The 18,318-nt window shown below is 60.1% G+C and overlaps 6 protein-coding genes across 6 annotated transcripts; 2 read left to right on the top strand and 4 right to left on the bottom strand.

The window, feature by feature from the left end:
- Positions 1-18: 18 nt before the first annotated feature.
- CHLRE_13g571800v5 (uncharacterized protein) lies at positions 19-5,880 on the top strand. The gene is made up of 10 exons (XM_043069384.1): positions 19-375; positions 482-520; positions 620-681; positions 808-1,422; positions 1,915-2,105; positions 2,496-2,766; positions 3,186-3,352; positions 3,834-3,987; positions 4,438-4,502; positions 4,721-5,880. Exons 1-10 carry the CDS (start codon positions 213-215, stop codon positions 5,028-5,030), a joined length of 2,037 nt encoding a protein of 678 aa, XP_042917359.1. The 5' UTR covers positions 19-212; the 3' UTR covers positions 5,031-5,880.
- Positions 5,881-5,896: 16 nt separating this feature from the next.
- Positions 5,897-8,498, bottom strand: CHLRE_13g571750v5 (uncharacterized protein). The gene is made up of 7 exons (XM_001693431.2): positions 8,322-8,498; positions 8,153-8,245; positions 7,974-8,039; positions 7,624-7,746; positions 7,077-7,172; positions 6,887-6,964; positions 5,897-6,619 (listed from the first exon to the last, which is right to left on the bottom strand). The coding sequence occupies exons 1-7, from the start codon at positions 8,409-8,411 to the stop codon at positions 6,500-6,502; spliced, it is 666 nt and encodes a 221-aa protein (XP_001693483.1). The 5' UTR covers positions 8,412-8,498; the 3' UTR covers positions 5,897-6,499.
- Positions 8,499-8,690: 192 nt separating this feature from the next.
- CHLRE_13g571700v5 (uncharacterized protein) lies at positions 8,691-13,108 on the bottom strand. Its single transcript, XM_001693430.2, has 10 exons — positions 12,868-13,108; positions 12,518-12,761; positions 12,340-12,430; positions 12,113-12,261; positions 11,683-11,916; positions 11,368-11,497; positions 10,876-11,153; positions 10,304-10,546; positions 9,926-10,054; positions 8,691-9,678 (listed from the first exon to the last, which is right to left on the bottom strand). The coding sequence occupies exons 2-10, from the start codon at positions 12,752-12,754 to the stop codon at positions 9,655-9,657; spliced, it is 1,515 nt and encodes a 504-aa protein (XP_001693482.1). The 5' UTR covers positions 12,755-12,761; positions 12,868-13,108; the 3' UTR covers positions 8,691-9,654.
- An 85-nt stretch (positions 13,109-13,193) lies between these two features.
- CHLRE_13g571650v5 (uncharacterized protein) lies at positions 13,194-14,699 on the bottom strand. Its single transcript, XM_001693429.2, has 3 exons — positions 14,413-14,699; positions 14,272-14,330; positions 13,194-14,048 (listed from the first exon to the last, which is right to left on the bottom strand). Exons 1-3 carry the CDS (start codon positions 14,446-14,448, stop codon positions 13,904-13,906), a joined length of 240 nt encoding a protein of 79 aa, XP_001693481.1. The 5' UTR covers positions 14,449-14,699; the 3' UTR covers positions 13,194-13,903.
- A 99-nt stretch (positions 14,700-14,798) lies between these two features.
- Positions 14,799-16,964, top strand: CHLRE_13g571600v5 (uncharacterized protein). The gene is made up of 4 exons (XM_001693683.2): positions 14,799-14,975; positions 15,101-15,193; positions 15,519-15,656; positions 16,021-16,964. The coding sequence occupies exons 1-4, from the start codon at positions 14,892-14,894 to the stop codon at positions 16,114-16,116; spliced, it is 411 nt and encodes a 136-aa protein (XP_001693735.1). The 5' UTR covers positions 14,799-14,891; the 3' UTR covers positions 16,117-16,964.
- A 200-nt stretch (positions 16,965-17,164) lies between these two features.
- On the bottom strand, positions 17,165-18,158 carry CHLRE_13g571580v5 (uncharacterized protein). Its single transcript, XM_043069383.1, has 3 exons — positions 18,093-18,158; positions 17,864-17,974; positions 17,165-17,748 (listed from the first exon to the last, which is right to left on the bottom strand). Exons 2-3 carry the CDS (start codon positions 17,945-17,947, stop codon positions 17,626-17,628), a joined length of 207 nt encoding a protein of 68 aa, XP_042917358.1. The 5' UTR covers positions 17,948-17,974; positions 18,093-18,158; the 3' UTR covers positions 17,165-17,625.
- Between the last annotated feature and the right edge of the window lie 160 nt (positions 18,159-18,318).

Here is an 18,318-nt window from a genome sequence, read left to right as displayed (position 1 = left end):
GAATCAGCGTTGACGCCAGTGCGACGGACTTTTCCAAACACGACGAATTTACGCCAGGTGACCACTCCAGAAACACATCCTACTTTGAGGAAGCGACCATAGAGAAGCGAGCATAGGATACATAGCACTGGTTCTGTTCGCCAGCCCCATTTCCACCAATAGAGGGTTATTATTCCAGTCAGCCGCACACAGCTTCTGTTTGCGTCAAGGCGATGCCAAATTGTTGCTGTTTTGGTGGCCAACCACGGCGAAAGCGCCAGTCGGCCGGCCAATTGAAAGCACCTGCTGCTGGAAACGGATGCGCGGACTCGGCGAAGGCCAAACACAGCGATGGCCTGAGGTCACCTCTATCTTGCAACAGCTTCACAGCCTCAGGTACTTCTAGTCTAGGGGCTGACAGTCGGTTTGCACCAAGGCCGCGTGTGCCCCTCGCTCGACTGACACTCGGTGCAACCCGGGCTCCCTCACACGCAACCTGCAGAGTACTTCGACTGCGCGGAGCAGTTCTCAGTGGGAGAAGGTACGGCTTCTTATTTGGGTTGGAGTTGGGCCTGGGCGCACCGCACCCGTCCTTTCGGCTGAAATTTGTCGGTTGCCCTCCCTGCCGCTCCTCACACAGCCTCAACAAGTCCCATCAGCAGCATCCATGGCACGCCACGCCAGTCAATTAGCTGCGAGCAGGTAAAGTGCATGAGGCAACAGCAGCCCGCGCAGTGACGTGTGACGCGGCCCTCAGGACGGTGTGCCAATGAAGTATGACAAGTATCGCCTGGTTGACACCCCGCTGCATCGCCCTCTCCTGTGCAGACTTTGGGGCACATGGGAACGCCTCGCGCGAACGGTGCTGAGCCAGGCGCCCACCAACTGAACTTCAACTTTTCTCACGGAGTGGACGCAGCCGTGCACTTGGGTGCGGGGATTGGCCATGCACACGCACAACAAGCGGAACCGACCACGCCCACGCTCAAATCCGCCTTCGCCGCCGCATCCGGTGCGCCGGCCGCGTTGGGTTACAGCTCGCCGGGAAAAGCCGGGGTGGAAACCGACGCGATGGCGGGCGGAGCCACGTACGACGACCCCTCCAGCTACGCGCTGGCTGGCACAAGCGAAACATCCGAGGAGCCCCTCCACGCGGCGGCGGCGGGCGGCCCCATGTCACGGCTCGCGGGCTGCCTCAGCATTCTCGAAAGCATCCGTATGCCCACGCTACCAGGCACTGGGTCAGGCACGCAAGCGGGGTCCTCAGCCGTGGCCGGCGCGGCGACCGGTGTCGGCGGGGTTGCCGGTGCAGCGTCGACGGCGGGGCCGGCGTCGCTGTCGCACGCGACGAGTGGAGCCGCGCCGATGGGCAGCGGCAGGGGAGGCGGGGCCGGCCGCTCACGGCGGCTGGTGGGGAAGTTGGAGCCTGGTAGCTCCATGCGGGTGAGAGCGGCATCCATGCGTACCCTGCCTGCGGGAGGGATGGGCGGAGGGGCTTGTAGGGGCAGGGCTGGCACAGGGCGCGCGCGTGTGTGTGTGTGTGTGTGTGGGGGGGGGGGGGGGGGTTTTGGATACCAGCCCAAACTAAACCAAACCCAATGCAATAGAGCGAGGAGGAGAGCGTGGCCGATGCTTGACAACGGAGTGGCACGCGACAATAAGCCCCATTCCGGGGGGGGGGGGGGTGCAGTGTGCAACGTCGGGCTACGCTTGCCACACGAACTCCGGGGCAGCACCATAATGCATATCCGTGCCAGGGCTTGTTCAGGTATGTTGTCTGCGGGCGGCCCGTGTTACCGCTCTAGCGTCATGGCCACTTTGGCGGCCCTTACAGCCTTTTACTCACCTGGTCCTGCTCCAATCTTTTCTCCTTCTCTCCTCCTCCTTGTCCCTCTCCTCCTCTTTCTCCTCCTCTGCTGCCGCCGCCTCTCGCAGCGCCGCGACATGTCTGAATCGGTGCTAGATGTGAGGGAGGCCTGGGACGAGTGCGCCGAGTGCCGGCCGCTGTGCATGTCGGCGGCGGACGGAGGCGGCGCGGACGGACTCGCCAGCCCCAGCAGCTCGGGCCGGCCATTCATGGTGCGCGGGCAGGACTACATGAAAAGCAAGGTCAAGATCCCGGCAAGGTGGGGCGTGCGGTGGTGGTGCAGCGCGGTGGCGCAGTTGTGCTGTCTGTGTGAGCGTGGCGTGCGGTCAGCGCGTGGGTCCAGGTTGCGCCTGTGGCGTTGCAGGAGCCGGTGTGCTGCCGCTCGCGTGCTGGCGCATTGCTTGCTGCTCCACTCCCATGCGGCCACCGCCGCCTGCCACACTGCTGACCATCATCAATGACGAACAAACATCATGCACTGTCGATCCAGCGTCGGCGCGCACACCGCTACAGTAACAATTACAGCGGACACGACTTAGCCACTCCTGCGCCCGTCCATCGTATCTTGATGCCCTGCGCGCTCTGACCGCTCCTTCCACGGGCATCCACGCATGACACATGTAACACGTACGACGCGTGACACGTGCAGGGGCTCCATCTACCGACTGCTCGCGGCTGATGTGGTCAGCGGCGACACCAAGCTCACGCACGTGGCCAAGTTGGTCAACATGGCCTCGCTACACCGCATGGCGAGTGGCGGCGCCGGCGGCAGCGGCAGTGGCAGTGCGGGGGCAGGGACAGGGGCAGGAGCAGGAGCAGGGACAGGGGCAGGTGCTGGGGCTGCCAGTGTGACGGCGCCGCAAGTGGACCCGCACCTGCCGCCGCTCCTCATCATCACCATCATGCTGCCGCTCTACCCGGTGCGTGTGCGTGTGTGTGTTTGGGTTTTACAGGATAAGGGGCGCGCGCGCGGAGTGCTGGGATGTTGGTGACGAGGGGCGTGTATTGCGGGGGAGAAGGGTGAGAGAGGTATGGTCAGGACTCGGGATTCAGGGTAGCGCTAAGCAAGCAGCAAGCAGGAGGCAGATTCTGAGCGGGGCGACTGCGAGCCGGTGTAGCGGGTGCAGGGGCCCAGCCCTTCGCCCCTTAACCAGGAAAGAGCTCTGCACTGGAGCGTTGCGCCCCCACGCGCACACACAGGCCCACGTCCCTCCTTAACGTGCACCCAAAGGGCCCGCGCATGTGCCCCCGCGCACTGCAGTCCGCGCACGTGAGGTTTGGTACTCGTGGACCCCGCACGCGCACATTTGCAACATGTGCACCCTACCTTTGCAAACAGGCCACGCTCTTCGGCGGCAACGACGGCCCCAGCCAAAGCCTGGTATACTACTTCGCGCTGCCGCCGGGGTTCAATCCCGCGACCTTTGAAAACCAGACGGCCCTTGGGCTTCTGCGGCGCTTCGTGACCAACGGCCGAGAGGCGGACGGAAGCCCCACGCGCGACAGGTGGGCTGGCAGGCTGCTGGGATGGGGAATCAGCGGGCGGGCGAGAGGCCGAGGGCACGTTGGCGGAGACGATTGCAAGGAGTTATCGGCAGGCTGACAGCTGGCAGGTGCTGGCATGTCCGCGAGCACGCACGGAGCACCTATGCGGGGTCCACGTGATTTGCGGTGCGGTGTTTGTTGTGGGGCGCGTACACGTCAGCGCGGTCATCGGGCAGGAGGGCGCAGTCGTTTCCATGACGAAGTTAAGCGAGTCCTAGTGGGGAGAAAAGGAAGGAGGGGAGGCGACTAGGGGAGGGATGCTGAGCCGGCAGGGTGGCGCATGCTGGGCCACCACGCATGTTGCCAGACACACACACACACACACACACACACACACACACACACACACACACACACACACACACACACACACACACACACTTCTCCATCCGGCGACTCGCCATCCCCACTGCACCCGTGTCCACGATGTTTCTGCTGGCAGGCTGAAGCTGATTCCGCGTGTGGTCAACGTGGACGAGTGGGCGGCCAAGGGGCCACTCAGCCCCGCCGAGCACAAGCTGCTGGCCACCTACAACGACAAGCCCATCCTCACGCGCCCCCAGCACTACTTTTACTCCGGGCCCGGCTACCTGGAGGTGGGCGTGCCCCTAGCGAGTGACTCGAGTCGTGCCGTGCCGTGCCTTGCCACGGTCGAGTGGGGTTGGGTTGGGTCGGATCGGGTTGGGTTGGTTGTGCAGCAGCAAAACCTGCGCTGCGTGGAGGGTGTGGTGACCAGCTTGCTTGCGATGCGTGAGAGGCGCCTGGCGTGTATGCAAGGCGAGGCGGCTCAAAATAAAAACTTGCGGCACACACACGCACACACGCGCATACACACACACACACACACACACACACACACACACACATTCACACACACACACACACACACATACACACACACGCACGCACACACACACACACACACACACACACATTCACACGCTGCCTGGCCCGGCGCCCAAACATGCAACGCTGTGCCTGTACATCCCCGCCGTCGTCTCACTGGATATGCCTGGCACCCCCACCCCCCACACCTTCGCACGTAGGTCGACATCGACATCCACTCCTACCAGTTCCTCGCACGCAAGGCCTTCAGCGCCTACTTCAACAGGTGCGTGGTGCGGCCGGGCACTGCCACACCATAAGGGACGCACGCCGGCTACCACAGGGCCTCCCCTGACAACGCACCACACCAGAACCTTCCTAAACTCTACCACCATCGCACCTCGCGATGCTACCATTGCCGTACCTTACCACACAACCCGCTGCTTAACTGTTTGCCCGCGTCCTTTTGTTTCCCTGTGTCGCTGCGCTCTCGCGATTGCGCAGGCTGCAGAGCGTCATCTTCGAGAACGCCTTTGTCATCCAGGGCAACTCCCCGGAGGAGCTGCCGGAGCAGGTACTGGGCGCCGTACGGATGTACCGCCTGGACATGATGAGGCCGCGCCCGCTGCGAGACTTCCTGCAGCTGCCGCCGGCGCCCGGCGGCGGGGCGCTGATTGTGGCGCCGGCGGCGGCGCGGCTGGCGGGGCTGGTGTCTGCGAACTCTAGCAACTCGCAGGCGGTGGGTGTGCCGGCCGCGGGCGTGGCGGAGGGGGTGGAGGAGGAGGAGGAGGAGGATACCGATGGCGCGCTTTGAGGAGAGCTGTGCAGAGTTGAAGTGTGCGATTGTGGTGGTGGTTTGACGCATGCACGACCTGGAGTGGAGTGGAGCGGAACAGAGATTACTAGCGCAGGGCATTTAACTGCAGGCCCATTGAACCGTGGCCTGGGTCCGAACATCGTGGCTGTTCGCGAGGGGTGATCGTGAAGCAACCCCGCGAAAGGAAGCTAGTCTGTCGCTGACAGTTTGCTGGTGAGGGTGCCGTAGCTATGATTAAAGCTTATACCGTACTTGCATGTCATATAGTGGAATGTAGTGGGTGTTGTGCGGGTCCTAGGCCCGGGGGATTCAAGGGGTTTGCGACGCGGAGCGCGGATGCGTCTAATTCATAATGGGATATTTTAGGGTGCCCTCTATTTTTTTGTGGGGTGGGCTTAGCAAGCAGGTTCCCCATACCCGGCCGCCCAAGCGAAAGGGCGTGAGTTGTGTGCTGCACGCACGTACTGGTATTACGGTACAGCGCTCGGCCTGCGATGCTTGGTAGTCTCTAGTTGTAATCCTTTGGCATCATGATGTACCCCCGAGGTTACTCAGGCGGTCAGGCAGAGAACTGGTGGACACTTCTGGCAGCCTCTTCAACTGCGTCCTGTGCCGGCTGTGCTAATGTGCTCGTGCTTGAGATCGGGACGCGGCTGGACACTCGGCGGGCGGTACATACACAAGCTGACCCCGGCTATGTACGGGAGGTGCGGGTAGTTTTGAAACCTTCGGCCTCAAACATGCACCAACGTGGTGTGGACGCAGCCCACTTTCCCCTTGTGTCCCTGGAGGCAGTGTGGGCGGATGACCACCACCGTGTGTACATCACCCTCACCGTGTGTACATCACGTCCAGCCCCGGCTTCATCAACTAGTCCTTTAACGGCTGTTTCCTGCTACAGGGAGAGCCACCTTTCTTGTCCACTGTGTCAGGATTTCCCCACGCCCTTTCCCACTCTGGCAACCGCTGCGTGACGCTGCAAGCTCTGACCTCCAGCAAATGTTCTGCCCATGCTGACAGAATGTCACGACACTTACATCAAAAGCGGGACTAACGACCTACAGCTGACGTATGCTGGATTCAATCGCTCGCCCCACGGTATCTCCTCCTGCTAGACCACTCCCCTCCAATCCGAGCCGTGAGTGGTCCGCCACCCAGCATTCAGCTTACGTCCATCGCAATCCACCTTGCCGAGCCGGACGCCAAGCTCACGTGTGAGCTCACGTCCATGCCCTGCCCCCGCGCAGCTACCAGCAGCGCCCATCGCGTGGGCCACTTGCACACCCCTCTCAGCATCCTGCGATGTCAGCATCCACAGCCAGCTACGCCCAGCCGCCGCAGCGCTCTTTCTGCCGCAGCTGCGTGCATACACATGCACGCACATCGTGCTGCAGCGCGGCCGCCAAAGAGCCACAGGTCACAGCCGCTACATTGCACTCCGTCTGAGCCCACGCAGATGCAGCTGCTCACAGCTCCTCCTTGTCGTCGTCCGCGTCGCCCTCCTTCTTGGGCTGGGGCAGGTATACGCCCTCCGCCGCCACCCACTCGGCGTTCTTGTTCTTGCTCGCCATCGCGCACACCTCGAACTACAAGGTGAAAGCGGTTGGCAGTGGACATGGGGGCAGAGCAAGCTCAGAGCGCGTCGCAGTAGTGTCACCAACCTGCTAAACGGATGTTAAGGTGATGGTGGTGTTGCTGACTAGCCAGGACAGGCACCCGTAGACGCCCCGCGCACAAGAAACCCATGTGGGACCCGGTACGCGCAAGTGCGCGGTGCTCAGTTGCGTTGAGTTCACACCGATAAGTGCCCTCGTCCATGCTGATCTGCTCTGAACGCACATGACGAAGCGCACCTGGCCGGCGATGGGGTTGCCGTACTTGGCGTCGTGCGAGTACAAGTAGGCGTTGGTGTCCACGTGCTTGAAGCGGACCTGCGTGGCGACGGCGGCAGTAACGTGTACGGTATGTGTCAGACACACACAAAACACACGAACACCGACAGCCTGGTTGGCGATGAGAGGCCCGCGCGCCTTTGCCACATACCTTGGTGTTCTGCTTCCACAGCTTCCCCTTGCCCTCCCACTCCAGAACCCAGTTGTCACCGCCGTCCGTCTGCGTGTCTGTGCCAAAGGCGCTGACCTGCATAGCATCAGAGCATTGAACACGACGCACAACTTTGAAGCACAGAAGCACAACTTTGTCGAACGCGACTGTGTGGTATATGCGCCTCCGCGGCCTCCGCGGCGGCGCCCGCGGGTAATGGGGAAAGTGGTCCCTCCCTCCCGATCTCATGCGCTGCCATGTACCGTAAAACCCTAAGTTGCAGGCCGTGATTCACCCTGGGGTGTAGAGCGTCCATTACAGCAACCCGCTACTGTTGATGGACCACCAGTTGCCTCGCTGATGCTGCGCCTTGCTGTTACCGCTGCCCCCACCATCCACGTCCTTTGCTTTAGCGCCGGTACGGATACGGGCACTTCCGCAACACACCAGCACGCCAGCGGGCATTTCAAACCCAGTAGCGAATCAACCCAGATCATCACCACCGTGTCGGCAACCTACATGACCCACAGCTCTCCGCAGCTCTCACCTCCTGGTTGTTGGACAGCGGCGACTGATACAGGTGGCTGTGCAGCCACTTGCGGGTGGAGACGTGTAGCATGCGCAGCTTGGAGCCCTTCCGCAGCGGAGCGCCCGGCACGCAGGGCTCGGACTGCAAATGAGCACAGGCAAGGATAAACGCCATGTCAACATGCTCCGGGCATGTACACGCGGTCATGCACTTGACCCCACTGTTCCACCAGCGCTGCCGCAGCCTGGCTACCTCTGCCGTGGCTTCGACGCACTCTAGTAGCGCCATGTCATGCCTGGCCTCCCCGAACCCCTCCGCCACTCAAATCTCCGGCCACTGCCCCAGAACCAAGCCACAGCCCAACTCACCGCCGGCCCCTGGACCAACCACAGGGAGTTTCCGTCGTCCCCGTCGGGGAAGCCAGTCACCGATTGCTGCACAGGAGCGAAGCCAGTTCAAGTCAGTATTATCTCACACGACAGATGACCTGGCATAGCGATGGGCGCCAATGGACTGTCGGCACAGCGACACGCATGCATTCCCCTACCTGCTGCGAGCCGCGAGAGTAGGCTACTTGGTGGGAATGCAGGCGCGCCTTTGTTGCCACATGCTGTAGCTTGATGGTACTACCGCAGGTAACCTGCGCAAAACGAGAGGACGAGTTCGATCGCATGCCCCCACCGAAGACACTCTGTCCTTCCGCTCTCGCGACGCACCACAAGATTGTCAGCCTCTACGTGGACAACAGAGCTGATCAGGAGCAATGCCGCTGCGGCAGCGGCGACGAATAGGCCGTGTTGCCCCATTCCTCTAGAATGTTGCAAACAGGGCTCAAGTCGCCCTGTAACTATGTAACTTGATGGTGTCGGCTTCTACACTTTGGGCATATATCCGGCATACTTCGCTCGAATTGCTGGGGGTCTTGGAAAACGTTGAGCCCATCGGAGTACACCGGGCACGCCGCTCCAGCCTCGCGGCGCGTCCTTGCCCTTGCGGCCCCACTTCCTGCCTCGCGGCGCGTCCTTGCCCTTGCGGCCCCACTTGGGCAGGACCGGTCCCCCACGATATGTGGCCATTTCTCCTATTCAAGCACGGCGCCTTACAGTGACAGGAGCCAATTGCCTCGCGCCCCCTTCACCCCTTGTGTCGTCCAAGCGACTAGAGAGCCCGTGCACGCCAAGGCCAAGGACAGCACGTCTTTACTATGTCAGACCATGACAGGGGCGCAATTACAGGGTGTACTCAGCGGTGTATCCTTCACGGAACCCCATCACGGTCCAGCAACGAAGGACTTGTTTCGCTTTTACCAATCTACCAAAACTTGCAGAGCACTACAGCACATGCCAGATATCGAACATTCCCCTTGTGATGAGCCATCATGGTCAGCCGCCGGCAAAGGGCCGTCCTATTGTCACCTATAGCTCCGACACAGTTTCAGCTTACATACGGTACACTAACCGTTAACCGCAGAGCGAGAACATGACTTCATAAACAATTAAGCCGCATCCTCAGCCGTGCGGAGTTGCGGACACGGCAGCTCGCGGTATTACAAATGCCCCCGCCTAACTAGGGATGTGAATGTTCCACCAAAAGCGCGCGCACATCCGCACATATAGGAAGCACCGCCCAGCGGAATAGGTAAGCACGTGCCTCAAGTGCTCACCAAGCATGTGGTCAGCGGGCCATAAAGACGTGCCAGCGCAACCAGGCTCTGCAACCCAACACCCCATCCCACAAACGCCCACGGTCATCATCCGATTTGCTTATACTCAGTATGCGCTTCATCTAGAGCCACAAAGATTGCACTGGCATGCTGGGATGCCCTTGCTCGGCTCATGGCCCCATTGTAGTACTTTGCGTCCCTCGGTCGGTCCACTGACAGCGCTCTCGCGCCTCTCTCTGCAACGTTACAGCAGATGGCCCTTCTGACAATATCATGCCCGGTGATTTCAGCCGCCCACGAAAACCAACAAGAAAACTGCGACCGTATCCGGGGCCCCTTGCTGTCTCCAGCTCCGGCTGCTGCGCCATCCTCCAAGCTTGAGCTCCTCATGATTGCATCATCTTCTCAAACTGCACAAAGCAAACAATTTTGCACCGGGGGTAAGTAAAGCTGCAGCAAAGGGATGTTGACAGTGATGGCAGTACACTTGCCGGCCCTGTCGCTACTATGGCGTCTGCATTCCCCAATGGACACCCAGGATGGGTGGCGCTGTTGAACCACTGACCGCTGAAGCTGACCTCTGTTACATGCTGGCCGCCTGAACTGCACCACCCATTCCGCCGGACCCATGCAGCCCCGTGCCAGCCCTGCACCCACCTCCGCGTAGTCCACGCGGCCGTCGTTGTTCTTGTCCACCTCATTCACCATCTCGCGCGCAAGCTCAATGGATGAGCCGCGCGGCATCACCTTCACCAGGTCCTCCGCCGTGATGAAGCCGTCGCCGTCCTACAGTTGTGCAATGAGGAACACTCAGACCATGTTAGGATGCAAACCTACACAGACTGGACAGTCGGATCGCAGGTGCACCCCGCGACGTGTTAAACAGGCCGCATACGACAAGCTTGTCGCTTACACACCGAACCCGCCAACGTGCTTCCCTCCGGGGACCAGGAGCGCGCCCAAGCGCTCATCCAGTCACGCCCATCCAAGTCCCTCCCAACATCCACACACTTCTCCTGTGCTGCTCGTCCGTACCTTGTCGAGCTCCTCAAACGACTTGCGCACCGCCTCCTTGCGGCGCGCCACGCGGTTCGAATCGAGCATGGCCGCAATGAACTCCTCGTAATCGATCTGGCCGCTGCCGTCGATGTCCGAAGCGTGGAACAGGTCCTGCATCTCGCTCTCGTCGATGGCGGCGCCCACCTTCTCCAGCGCCTTGTGCAGGTCGTTGCTGTCGATGCGACCATCGTTGTTGGTGTCCATCGCCACAAACAGCTCCTGTTTGTGTTAAGGAGGAGTTGCGCGACCGTGAGAACATGTGCGCTCGATTTGAGTGGGCGAAAAGCGGGCGAAGACAGCAAGCCATGGGGCCGCCCCAAGGCCGCACCCCACGCTCAGCCTGCGCATTGCCAGCTCTTGACCCCGCAATTGTACGGGTATCATCCAACCGTTTACGATGCCACAGACCGAACTGGTGGCATTGCAGGATTGCCTGTCACACGCGCATCCGCGTTGCAGCGCCACACGCCCCTGCGCCCCCCGCTGACTGTTCCATCCCGCAATCCACCACCCTGTCCCCAGCGCTAAGTCTCCAGCGACCCACGCACCCGCAGGCGCTTAACGTCGTTGTCCGTAAGCGTCCGCGCGAGCACCACGAGCGCCAGACGCTTCATGCGGCTCATGCCGGCGAATGCGCGCAGGCGCTTGACCATGTGCGCGCCCAGCGCCGCGGCCGGCGCTGTGGCGGCCACCTGGAACCAGCGGTGCTGCAGGAGCTGCTTCGCAGTCGCGCGCTTCGCGATGTCCATCACCAGCATGTGCGCAATCATGTCCTTCGCCGCCTCTGTCACCACCTCCCACTCCTTGCCGTCAAACGAGTATTGCCCTGCAGAGTGCCAGTATGCGTACCGTCTGTTTTAGTTTTGGTATAGCAATTGCTAGCTGGAGCGTGCACACTAGCTGCTACGGACACGCACCCACATGGCATTGTCAACGCAAGCACCCAAGCCTGCAACCAATCTGCAACCGCCTCCTCCTAACTTGGCTACAGCAGCCCAACGTGTAGTCCTGAACGTTGCCCTGCAGGCGCCTTAACCAACCTGCTTGCACACGCTGCAGAATTTTTGCGTCTGTCTTGCCACCGAACGGCGGGTAGCCGCACAAGAGGATGAACATGATTACTCCGGCGCTCCAGATGTCCGCGGACTTGTCGTAGTCCTTCTTGAGCACCTGTACACGTAACGCAATCCAATGGGCATGGGCTTCAATACCTGCATGTGCTGCCGTCACCTGGCACCATCATGCGCTTTGCTCCTGTGCCCGCATGCACTTACATACCCAATGCATGCGCATAGTGCAATCATGGCTAGTCACCGCCCATACGCTCAACTTTCCACGCTCTCTTGCGCACGCACCTCTGGCGCCACGTAGTATGGCGTCCCGAACTTTTGACTGAGCCGCTGCCCGTCCAGGCAGAAGTCACTAGTGCCGAAGTCGATGACCTTCAGGATTGCGTGCTGCGTTTTGTCTGAGAGCAAAATATTCTCCGGCTTCAGGTCTCTGTGGATGATGTTCTTGGAGTGCGCGTACGCAATGAAGTCCAGCAGACAGTGCATCTTCTCCGAAGCGTCCTTTTCGCTGAAGTGCCCCTGCATCCGTCATGGCAAACCGCTGAGCAACTGTGTCACTCAAATGCACCCCCCCTGCCCTTGCCGTTGTTGGCGCTTCTTAGCATCTTCAGCTGCACACTCATACCCCACCCCAGCAACCCGAACACACGTCCTTCGGCTGGACGTGTCAAACCATCTTCCCACTGGCCGCATGTACCCCGAGCCTCCCCCCCACCTTGGCGATAATCTGGTCGAACAGCTCGCCGCCACTGCACAGCTCCAGGATGAGATGGTAGCTCTCTTTGTCCTCAAACACCTCATAGAGCTTGATGGTGTTCGGATGGTCGCAGAGCATGCGCATGATGGCGATTTCCTTGAGAATGCCTGCACAGGCCGTACCCGAATTGCCGTGGTCAGCGCTCTGCAACCGGAATCAAAACGCCCCGCCCGTGGTCCACGTACCTTCTCGCTGCTTGCCCGGGTCCTCCTGGTTCTTTTGCACCGTCTTGACCGCAAACTTCTCGTGCGTGTCTTTATGAGAGCAAATCATCACCTGTAACCAACATATCCATACACACCCGGCATCAGCGTGGTGCGCTGGTGTGACAAGCAAGCCCTTCAATGCCCCCCGCAACCTTACCTTGGCAAACGCGCCGTGGCCCACCAGCTTGCTGACTTTATACTTGTCGTTAAAGTCATGCCCCTTGTTCTTATCCAGTTCGCGCTGCGCCTCTGCTAGGGCCTGCTCTATGATGTCCATAGGGCCGGGCTCCTTCTTCGGCGCAGCCTGCTTCGCAGGCGCAGCCTGTCCATTTTGCGCTGACGCCGCTGCAGCGTTGGTTTGACCCTCGCCCACACAAGAGCACAGGTTACCCATGCTTGTCCTGCAGCGCACAGTGGACGCCGAGTTAACGCTGGCCATCCGAGCAGGCTTGCCTGAACGGTCGTCCCCCACGCCATGCTGCCAGGGTCCCTTACAAGCAGACACACCTCAAGCTATATTACTGGGGCTGCACTTGCTGCTGTTGCGGCTCGCCCCGAGGCCCGCTCAGCGGGCAACCTCGCACACGGAAAATCTAGTAAAAACGAGGTTGTCCTCACAACCTTTCTAGGCAAGCTATGGATTTCTTCATTTCATACCCCAGTTTGGGTCTTCACCGCAAGAATACTACGACGTCGTCGACAAGCTTCTATCGATAGTCGCGTAGCGTAAAGGGTCTACAGCAGGACGAATGAACTGGCTTCGTGGAGACGCGGGCGAAGGGCGGCGCGATTTTAGTCCCCGGATGGAGCCCTTGACCATCGATCCAGCCCTTCGTTTCAGCGATTTACAGGAGCCTGGCTAGTTCATGCAGCACATGTACATCGGTACGCCTTGCGACAGTACTATATAAGTAGGCTAAGGCGTGTGAAAGTCCTTAGTGGACAGTCATTTGTCGCCTTTTACCCTTTGGCAAAAGGTGTTCGTGGTTGCCATTATCTGCCACTTCCTGAAGCATCCCAGCGGATGCAGGCTATCCCAGACGTGGGTACTCAGTGTGGCAAGACCTGCATCGGCTCCACCGCGCTGCGCGGCCCGCTCTGAACCGCGCACATATTTGCTTCAGACACCACTGCAAAACCATCAAACAGCAGAGACCAGTAGACACCGCTGAGGATGCCACGACTAGGCCTCAAATGCTTCACCGCACGTACGTCATATCCGTACGTACACATGCACCGTATACCAACAGCTAACATGATGCTGTGGTCAATCCCTCAGCCGTGGTCAATTTCTTAGTCGTAACAAAGACGATGCCGCTGGGGATGAACGTGACATAGATGCGCGTCCTAGTTGCGTTGCCAAGCACACGCGGAGCCTCTCTGATAACAGCAGCGCATGCACATCCAAACCTACGCCCATTGCCCCTGCACAGCACCGCCCAACAGGTGGGTTCCGGGGCGGCAACGCCATAACTGGCGCGTGGCCGCATGAAGGTGCTGCGGCTGCGACACGCCGGCGCGCCAATTCCACATGTGCTAGAGCTCACTGTCCGGTACGCTGCGCGCCCTGGGCCTGAGCTGCGCGCTCCAGGGTGTTGTAGTTGAGCAGCTTCTCAATCAGGTCCACGTGCGTCATCAGCATGCGCCGACAGCAGTACCGGCTCAGGCCAAGGCCGTCCAACGCCTCCCTGCAGTCAGCAGAACAGACGAAGGGGCGTGTCAGCACGCTCCACAGTCTTGACCGTCATGCTATTGAGCTATAGTACATTTCAGCTCGCTGGAGGGGTACAAAGATGCCGAGGCAGACCCAGCCCGCAAGGCATCGACACTTCGACGACAGGTGCAACGGCAGCACGCTGAGCCCCACACTCCTGGCCCCCCGGTCGCCCAGCGTTCCCCCGCTGCACTCACTGTTCGCTGTAGCCTGCTTGGAGCAAGTCCAAGTAGGTGTCCCACTTGTTCCCAATCACCTGCAGCAGAGGCGACGCACAACGTCACACCACGGCAGCGCTGAACCAGCCGCCGCAGCATCTCAACCTGGCCAGTCCTCACCTTCCCGCAAGTGAAGCACCGCACTGGGATAATCATTTTCTATCTCCCTGGAGCCGCTGGACCCGCGAGGCCCCGCGAGGCCGCCAAGAACGCTCTCCCTCGCGCAGCGCTCTCTCCCTTGTCCCTCAGCTGCTTATCTCCAAATTGTGAGTGAAGTATGATTTGCTATCACAATTTAGGAAATGCAATTGGACAATACAAAGCGCTTGGATTAAACGAGTGGGCTGAACTAGCAGTGTTGTCACTCGTCGTCGGCTCAGGAAGGCGTTAATTTAATGGCAGCCGTGATAAAACATATTGCTGCGAGTTTAAGCGAGCGAGTTGCATGGAGTCGCAAACCAGCTGCATGAGGGCGGGAATCAGTCGCCAGTTCAGCAGTGAAGACGTCTATAACCAATCAAGTACCAGAGCTATGAGATATAACCGGAAGGTGCTGAGTCCCGACAGTGCTCGTGTTTCGACCTGGAGCTGTTGACGCGATGGCCACTTCCACGCTCACGTTTGTGATTGTGGGGCAAGAGGACCACCCCATATATGAAGTGGACTTGACGGGGCCGAAGGAGGTGAGGGGCCTGGGCGAGGGGGCTGTCGCACGGCCACGGACCAGTCCCCTAAAACCTCGCCCTGCCCATGTCTCTCCCCGTGCCCTGTGCTGACTGTCTGTCGATTGCGCACGCTGTGCTCACAGCAACAAACGCAATACTTGCATCAGTTCGTGCTACACGCATCGCTTGACGCCGTTGACGAGCAGATGTGGCTCAGTAAGGAGCCGCACCTCAAGGTGGGGCTATTGCACCATAGTAGTGCCAGCGTGCTGGCATCTTTGGCTGCGTGTGTGCTAGGGCCCATCATCCGCTAGCAGCGCTCTACAGTTCACGGCATCAATAAGTAGCAGGGTTGGCATGGAGACGAACATTTGTAGCACTTTCATCACCCTTGAGCACGTTTTATTAATCCACACCTTCCACCAGTAGTGCACTGCAAACCGGTGGCGCAAACCCGCTGGCGCGCGGCGAGCCCTATGAATGCCAACATCCTATCCATTTAACAACCACACATAAGCATGTGCTGACAATTTCTGACGCATGACAATACCTGCAATGCAGATTGTGGACCGTTTCAACGGCCTCAACGTGACGGCATTTGTCACGCCGGGAAACACACGCTTTCTCATGCTGCACGACGGCCGCAACGACGACGCGATCAGGGCTTTCTTCACGGAAGTGTACGAGCTGTACATTCGGGTGCGTAAAACCCGCGACTGCACCCAGCGGGTCGTGGAATGGGATACGGTCCGCGGGGGATTCTTACTTCCAATGGCGGATTGCTGTGGAACTGCGGGCCAGCCCGGGAATCGATTGCATGCCGCTAGCGCCCTTGTGAATGGCTCTTCAGGTGCCACCAGCGTGTGTAGGCCGGGACAGCAGTGGAGACTGGGGCATGTACCTGTGCGGCGTGCCTGCAGGCACGCCAGTGCAGCATTTAAAGCACTGCTTTCCAACGGCCATGCCCACACTGGGTGCCCGGCATGCATCTGCTGACTAGTGGCGCCCCGCTCTTGTCCTGTCTGTGCCCCGTCTTGCCTGCACGCTCCTTGCTTGCGCGCAGATTATGCTGAACCCGTTCCACTCGCCGACCAGCCGCATCACCAGTCGGGAGTTTGACCGCAAAGTCAAGGTGCTGGCCAAGCGCCTGATTGGGTAGAATGCGGGTGGCCCGATGACGGCAGCACAGGCTTGGAGGCACCAGCGTTGTGGTGAGAGGCCGTCGAAGCCAGGGAAGGTCTCCCCTGGGTGAAGCGCTTGGCCGTGCGCAGCGGCCTCGCCTTGGTAGTTTGCGCGCGGAATTGTCAGGACGCTGCCAAGGCCGGGGAGAAAGGACAAGTGGACAAGCTCGCGCGCCTCGTGGGCGCAACGGCTGTCAACAGATATAGCATCGCCAGTGCCCAGGGCGTCTGCTTGGTCTACATACATGAACGAACGAATGGACGAATGGTAAACTTATTGGTACTGATATTCACCGCTTGCCGGCGGCGCATGCGGGGCTTGGCACGGCTACTGGGCATGGAGCTTTGGGCCTATGCCACTTGGACCGCTCTATTCGCGCAAAGTGTAGCGGCCGCTATGAAATCCAGAGAGCAAACTAGAGCATTAAGATCGGAGGCATTGCTGTACCATATGTCCATGTGCTATGAAGGAAGAGAGGAAGCTCCGTGTGTGGGCAACGGCGATGGGGCAGGACGCAGGCGGTGTGGGGAGTAGTACGGTAACCAGAGTTAAACCGTATACAAGTGCGTCCCTGAAGCACCTAAGGACTGACGTGGGGGAAGTGTATGCATGTCGTGTGGACTGTGGAGCATTTGTACTCACGTTACCGGAGATCCGACGACCGACGTCTAACCCTTCCCCGCACATTCCTCTACGTGTTCGTTGCCACGTTGCTGGACCGGGTCTCAGGCCTGCCCTCTGCGCAAGTCTGTAGCAACATTCGTGCCCCGGAAGTGTCGATGCTACTCATTCGTACCCCGGAAGTGTCGATGCTACTCACTCCGATGCGACAAGCTTTCGCATACAGCGCCCTCGCCAGCGGGCTGTCACAGCAAGACCGGCATACGCGTCAATGGCAGCATCCCGGGAGTCCCAGCCTGTCCCGGCTCTCCATGGCTATCGCCGCGGCCGTGTTCGGTGTTCCCAGTTCCCACACAAACATATGTCTCAGAAATGCAACGCGCAACAAGGAGGTGGCTGCCTTAGGAATGCGGATGTTACAGAGGGGACAGTCCCAGCACCCAAAGACGCCGAGCCATCACATGCTATCAGGGCCCAACATGACTCCACCAACCCCGACTTTGCTGCAAACCCTCCCGCGGGCAAAGTCCGTGTGACTCCGCGCACAGTGAGGCCTAGCCAAGCCGCAACCCGCCAGAGCCCCACCGCTGTGCCTCAACGCCTTAGGGAGGCAGGAAAAGGGCTGAGCCCTCCCCTCCCGGGTCGTTATCAACCCAGCCACCTTGACGCGGGCGCCTACTAAGCACACGCAAATTGCACACGCCTCTATGTTGGGGGCCTTTGGCATTGCCGCAAATCCGGACGTGGCCGGTTGGGTGGGGTGCACAGTCCGTGCTAACCCGCAGCTAACAAACTAGTCACGTCACTCGCCGCCAATCGACACGTGCACCCTCAGCCCCACGCCCTGCTAGCGCCGTTCAGGCTCTCAGCCCGGCCCCGCCGCCGCCGGCGGCCATGGCGGCCACTGCAGCTTGGTCGGCCGCTTGAAGCCCATCAGCTTCAGCAGGAGGAGCACACGGATCACGTTGGCGGCGGAGACGTCGCGGTTCTGGGGATGGGGAACATGGAGGAAGAAGAGAGCGCACATGAGCTGTCCCAACCGTCAACCTGTCAATCAATCCGTCCCCAGTGCCCAGCCGTCCCCGCACATGCACGGTCCTCACCCAGGTCGTCAAGCAGTCGTTGCAGACTTTGACCGACCAGGGCCGCTGCCCCTCCTTCAGCCCCCCAAGCCGCTTGATGGCCATCTCCTGACACCCGCAGTTGTAGCAGGTCTGCATGGTCGGGAGGGTGGGAGGGAGGGGGGCCACACAAGGGCTTCCGCTAAAGCCAGGCATAAACCCAGCGGCCCACCCACCCACCAGCAATTGCAATCCCACTCAACCCACCCACCTTGGAGGTCTTGTATTCATCGATGATGAACACATGCTTGGCGTAGCGCTCACGGAGCAGCTTGATGAGCTGATGAGTCAATTGTCCATGGACGTGCGAAGGCACTTCTCGCTCCGCCCGAATTTTCCCACGGACAGGGGTGTTCCTGGGGGGCTTCGCCCCCCCCCCCCTCCGGGACGCTGCGCTGGGGGGGCTCAGCCCAAATAATAGGCAACCCCGCGCAGTA

This window comes from Chlamydomonas reinhardtii, chromosome 13 (genome assembly GCF_000002595.2).
Source record: "Chlamydomonas reinhardtii strain CC-503 cw92 mt+ chromosome 13, whole genome shotgun sequence".
NCBI lineage: Eukaryota > Viridiplantae > Chlorophyta > Chlorophyceae > Chlamydomonadales > Chlamydomonadaceae > Chlamydomonas > Chlamydomonas reinhardtii.
The sequence above is the reverse complement of the archived record's forward strand: the minus strand, read 5'-3'. Positions and strand labels throughout refer to the sequence as shown.

What these genes read in the sequence shown, in the direction of transcription:
- CHLRE_13g571800v5 (XM_043069384.1), top strand. Translation starts at nt 213, where the DNA reads ATGCCAAATTGTTGCTGTTTTGGTGGCCAACCACGGCGAAAGCGCCAG. An exon ending in GCAGTTCTCAGTGGGAGAAG is followed by an intron (nt 521 to 619) that starts GTACGGCTTCTT and finishes CTCCTCACACAG; the next exon opens with CCTCAACAAGTCCCATCAGC. An exon ending in CCGGGCCCGGCTACCTGGAG is followed by an intron (nt 3,988 to 4,437) that starts GTGGGCGTGCCC and finishes CTTCGCACGTAG; the next exon opens with GTCGACATCGACATCCACTC.
- CHLRE_13g571750v5 (XM_001693431.2), bottom strand. Translation starts at nt 8,411, where the DNA reads ATGGGGCAACACGGCCTATTCGTCGCCGCTGCCGCAGCGGCATTGCTC. An exon ending in CGCTGTCCAACAACCAGGAG is followed by an intron (nt 7,173 to 7,623) that starts GTGAGAGCTGCG and finishes GATGCTATGCAG; the next exon opens with GTCAGCGCCTTTGGCACAGA. An exon ending in GCAACCCCATCGCCGGCCAG is followed by an intron (nt 6,620 to 6,886) that starts GTGCGCTTCGTC and finishes TTCACCTTGTAG; the next exon opens with TTCGAGGTGTGCGCGATGGC.
- CHLRE_13g571700v5 (XM_001693430.2), bottom strand. Translation starts at nt 12,754, where the DNA reads ATGGGTAACCTGTGCTCTTGTGTGGGCGAGGGTCAAACCAACGCTGCA. An exon ending in CCCGGGCAAGCAGCGAGAAG is followed by an intron (nt 12,262 to 12,339) that starts GTACGTGGACCA and finishes CGGCCTGTGCAG; the next exon opens with GCATTCTCAAGGAAATCGCC. An exon ending in TCTGCAGCGTGTGCAAGCAG is followed by an intron (nt 11,154 to 11,367) that starts GTTGGTTAAGGC and finishes GGCACTCTGCAG; the next exon opens with GGCAATACTCGTTTGACGGC.
- CHLRE_13g571650v5 (XM_001693429.2), bottom strand. Translation starts at nt 14,448, where the DNA reads ATGATTATCCCAGTGCGGTGCTTCACTTGCGGGAAG. An exon ending in GGTGCTTCACTTGCGGGAAG is followed by an intron (nt 14,331 to 14,412) that starts GTGAGGACTGGC and finishes CCTCTGCTGCAG; the next exon opens with GTGATTGGGAACAAGTGGGA. An exon ending in CAAGCAGGCTACAGCGAACA is followed by an intron (nt 14,049 to 14,271) that starts GTGAGTGCAGCG and finishes TGCTGACTGCAG; the next exon opens with GGAGGCGTTGGACGGCCTTG.
- CHLRE_13g571600v5 (XM_001693683.2), top strand. Translation starts at nt 14,892, where the DNA reads ATGGCCACTTCCACGCTCACGTTTGTGATTGTGGGGCAAGAGGACCAC. An exon ending in GTAAGGAGCCGCACCTCAAG is followed by an intron (nt 15,194 to 15,518) that starts GTGGGGCTATTG and finishes CCTGCAATGCAG; the next exon opens with ATTGTGGACCGTTTCAACGG. An exon ending in TGTACGAGCTGTACATTCGG is followed by an intron (nt 15,657 to 16,020) that starts GTGCGTAAAACC and finishes GCTTGCGCGCAG; the next exon opens with ATTATGCTGAACCCGTTCCA.
- CHLRE_13g571580v5 (XM_043069383.1), bottom strand. Translation starts at nt 17,947, where the DNA reads ATGGCCATCAAGCGGCTTGGGGGGCTGAAGGAGGGGCAGCGGCCCTGG. An exon ending in ACGACTGCTTGACGACCTGG is followed by an intron (nt 17,749 to 17,863) that starts GTGAGGACCGTG and finishes CCCCATCCCCAG; the next exon opens with AACCGCGACGTCTCCGCCGC.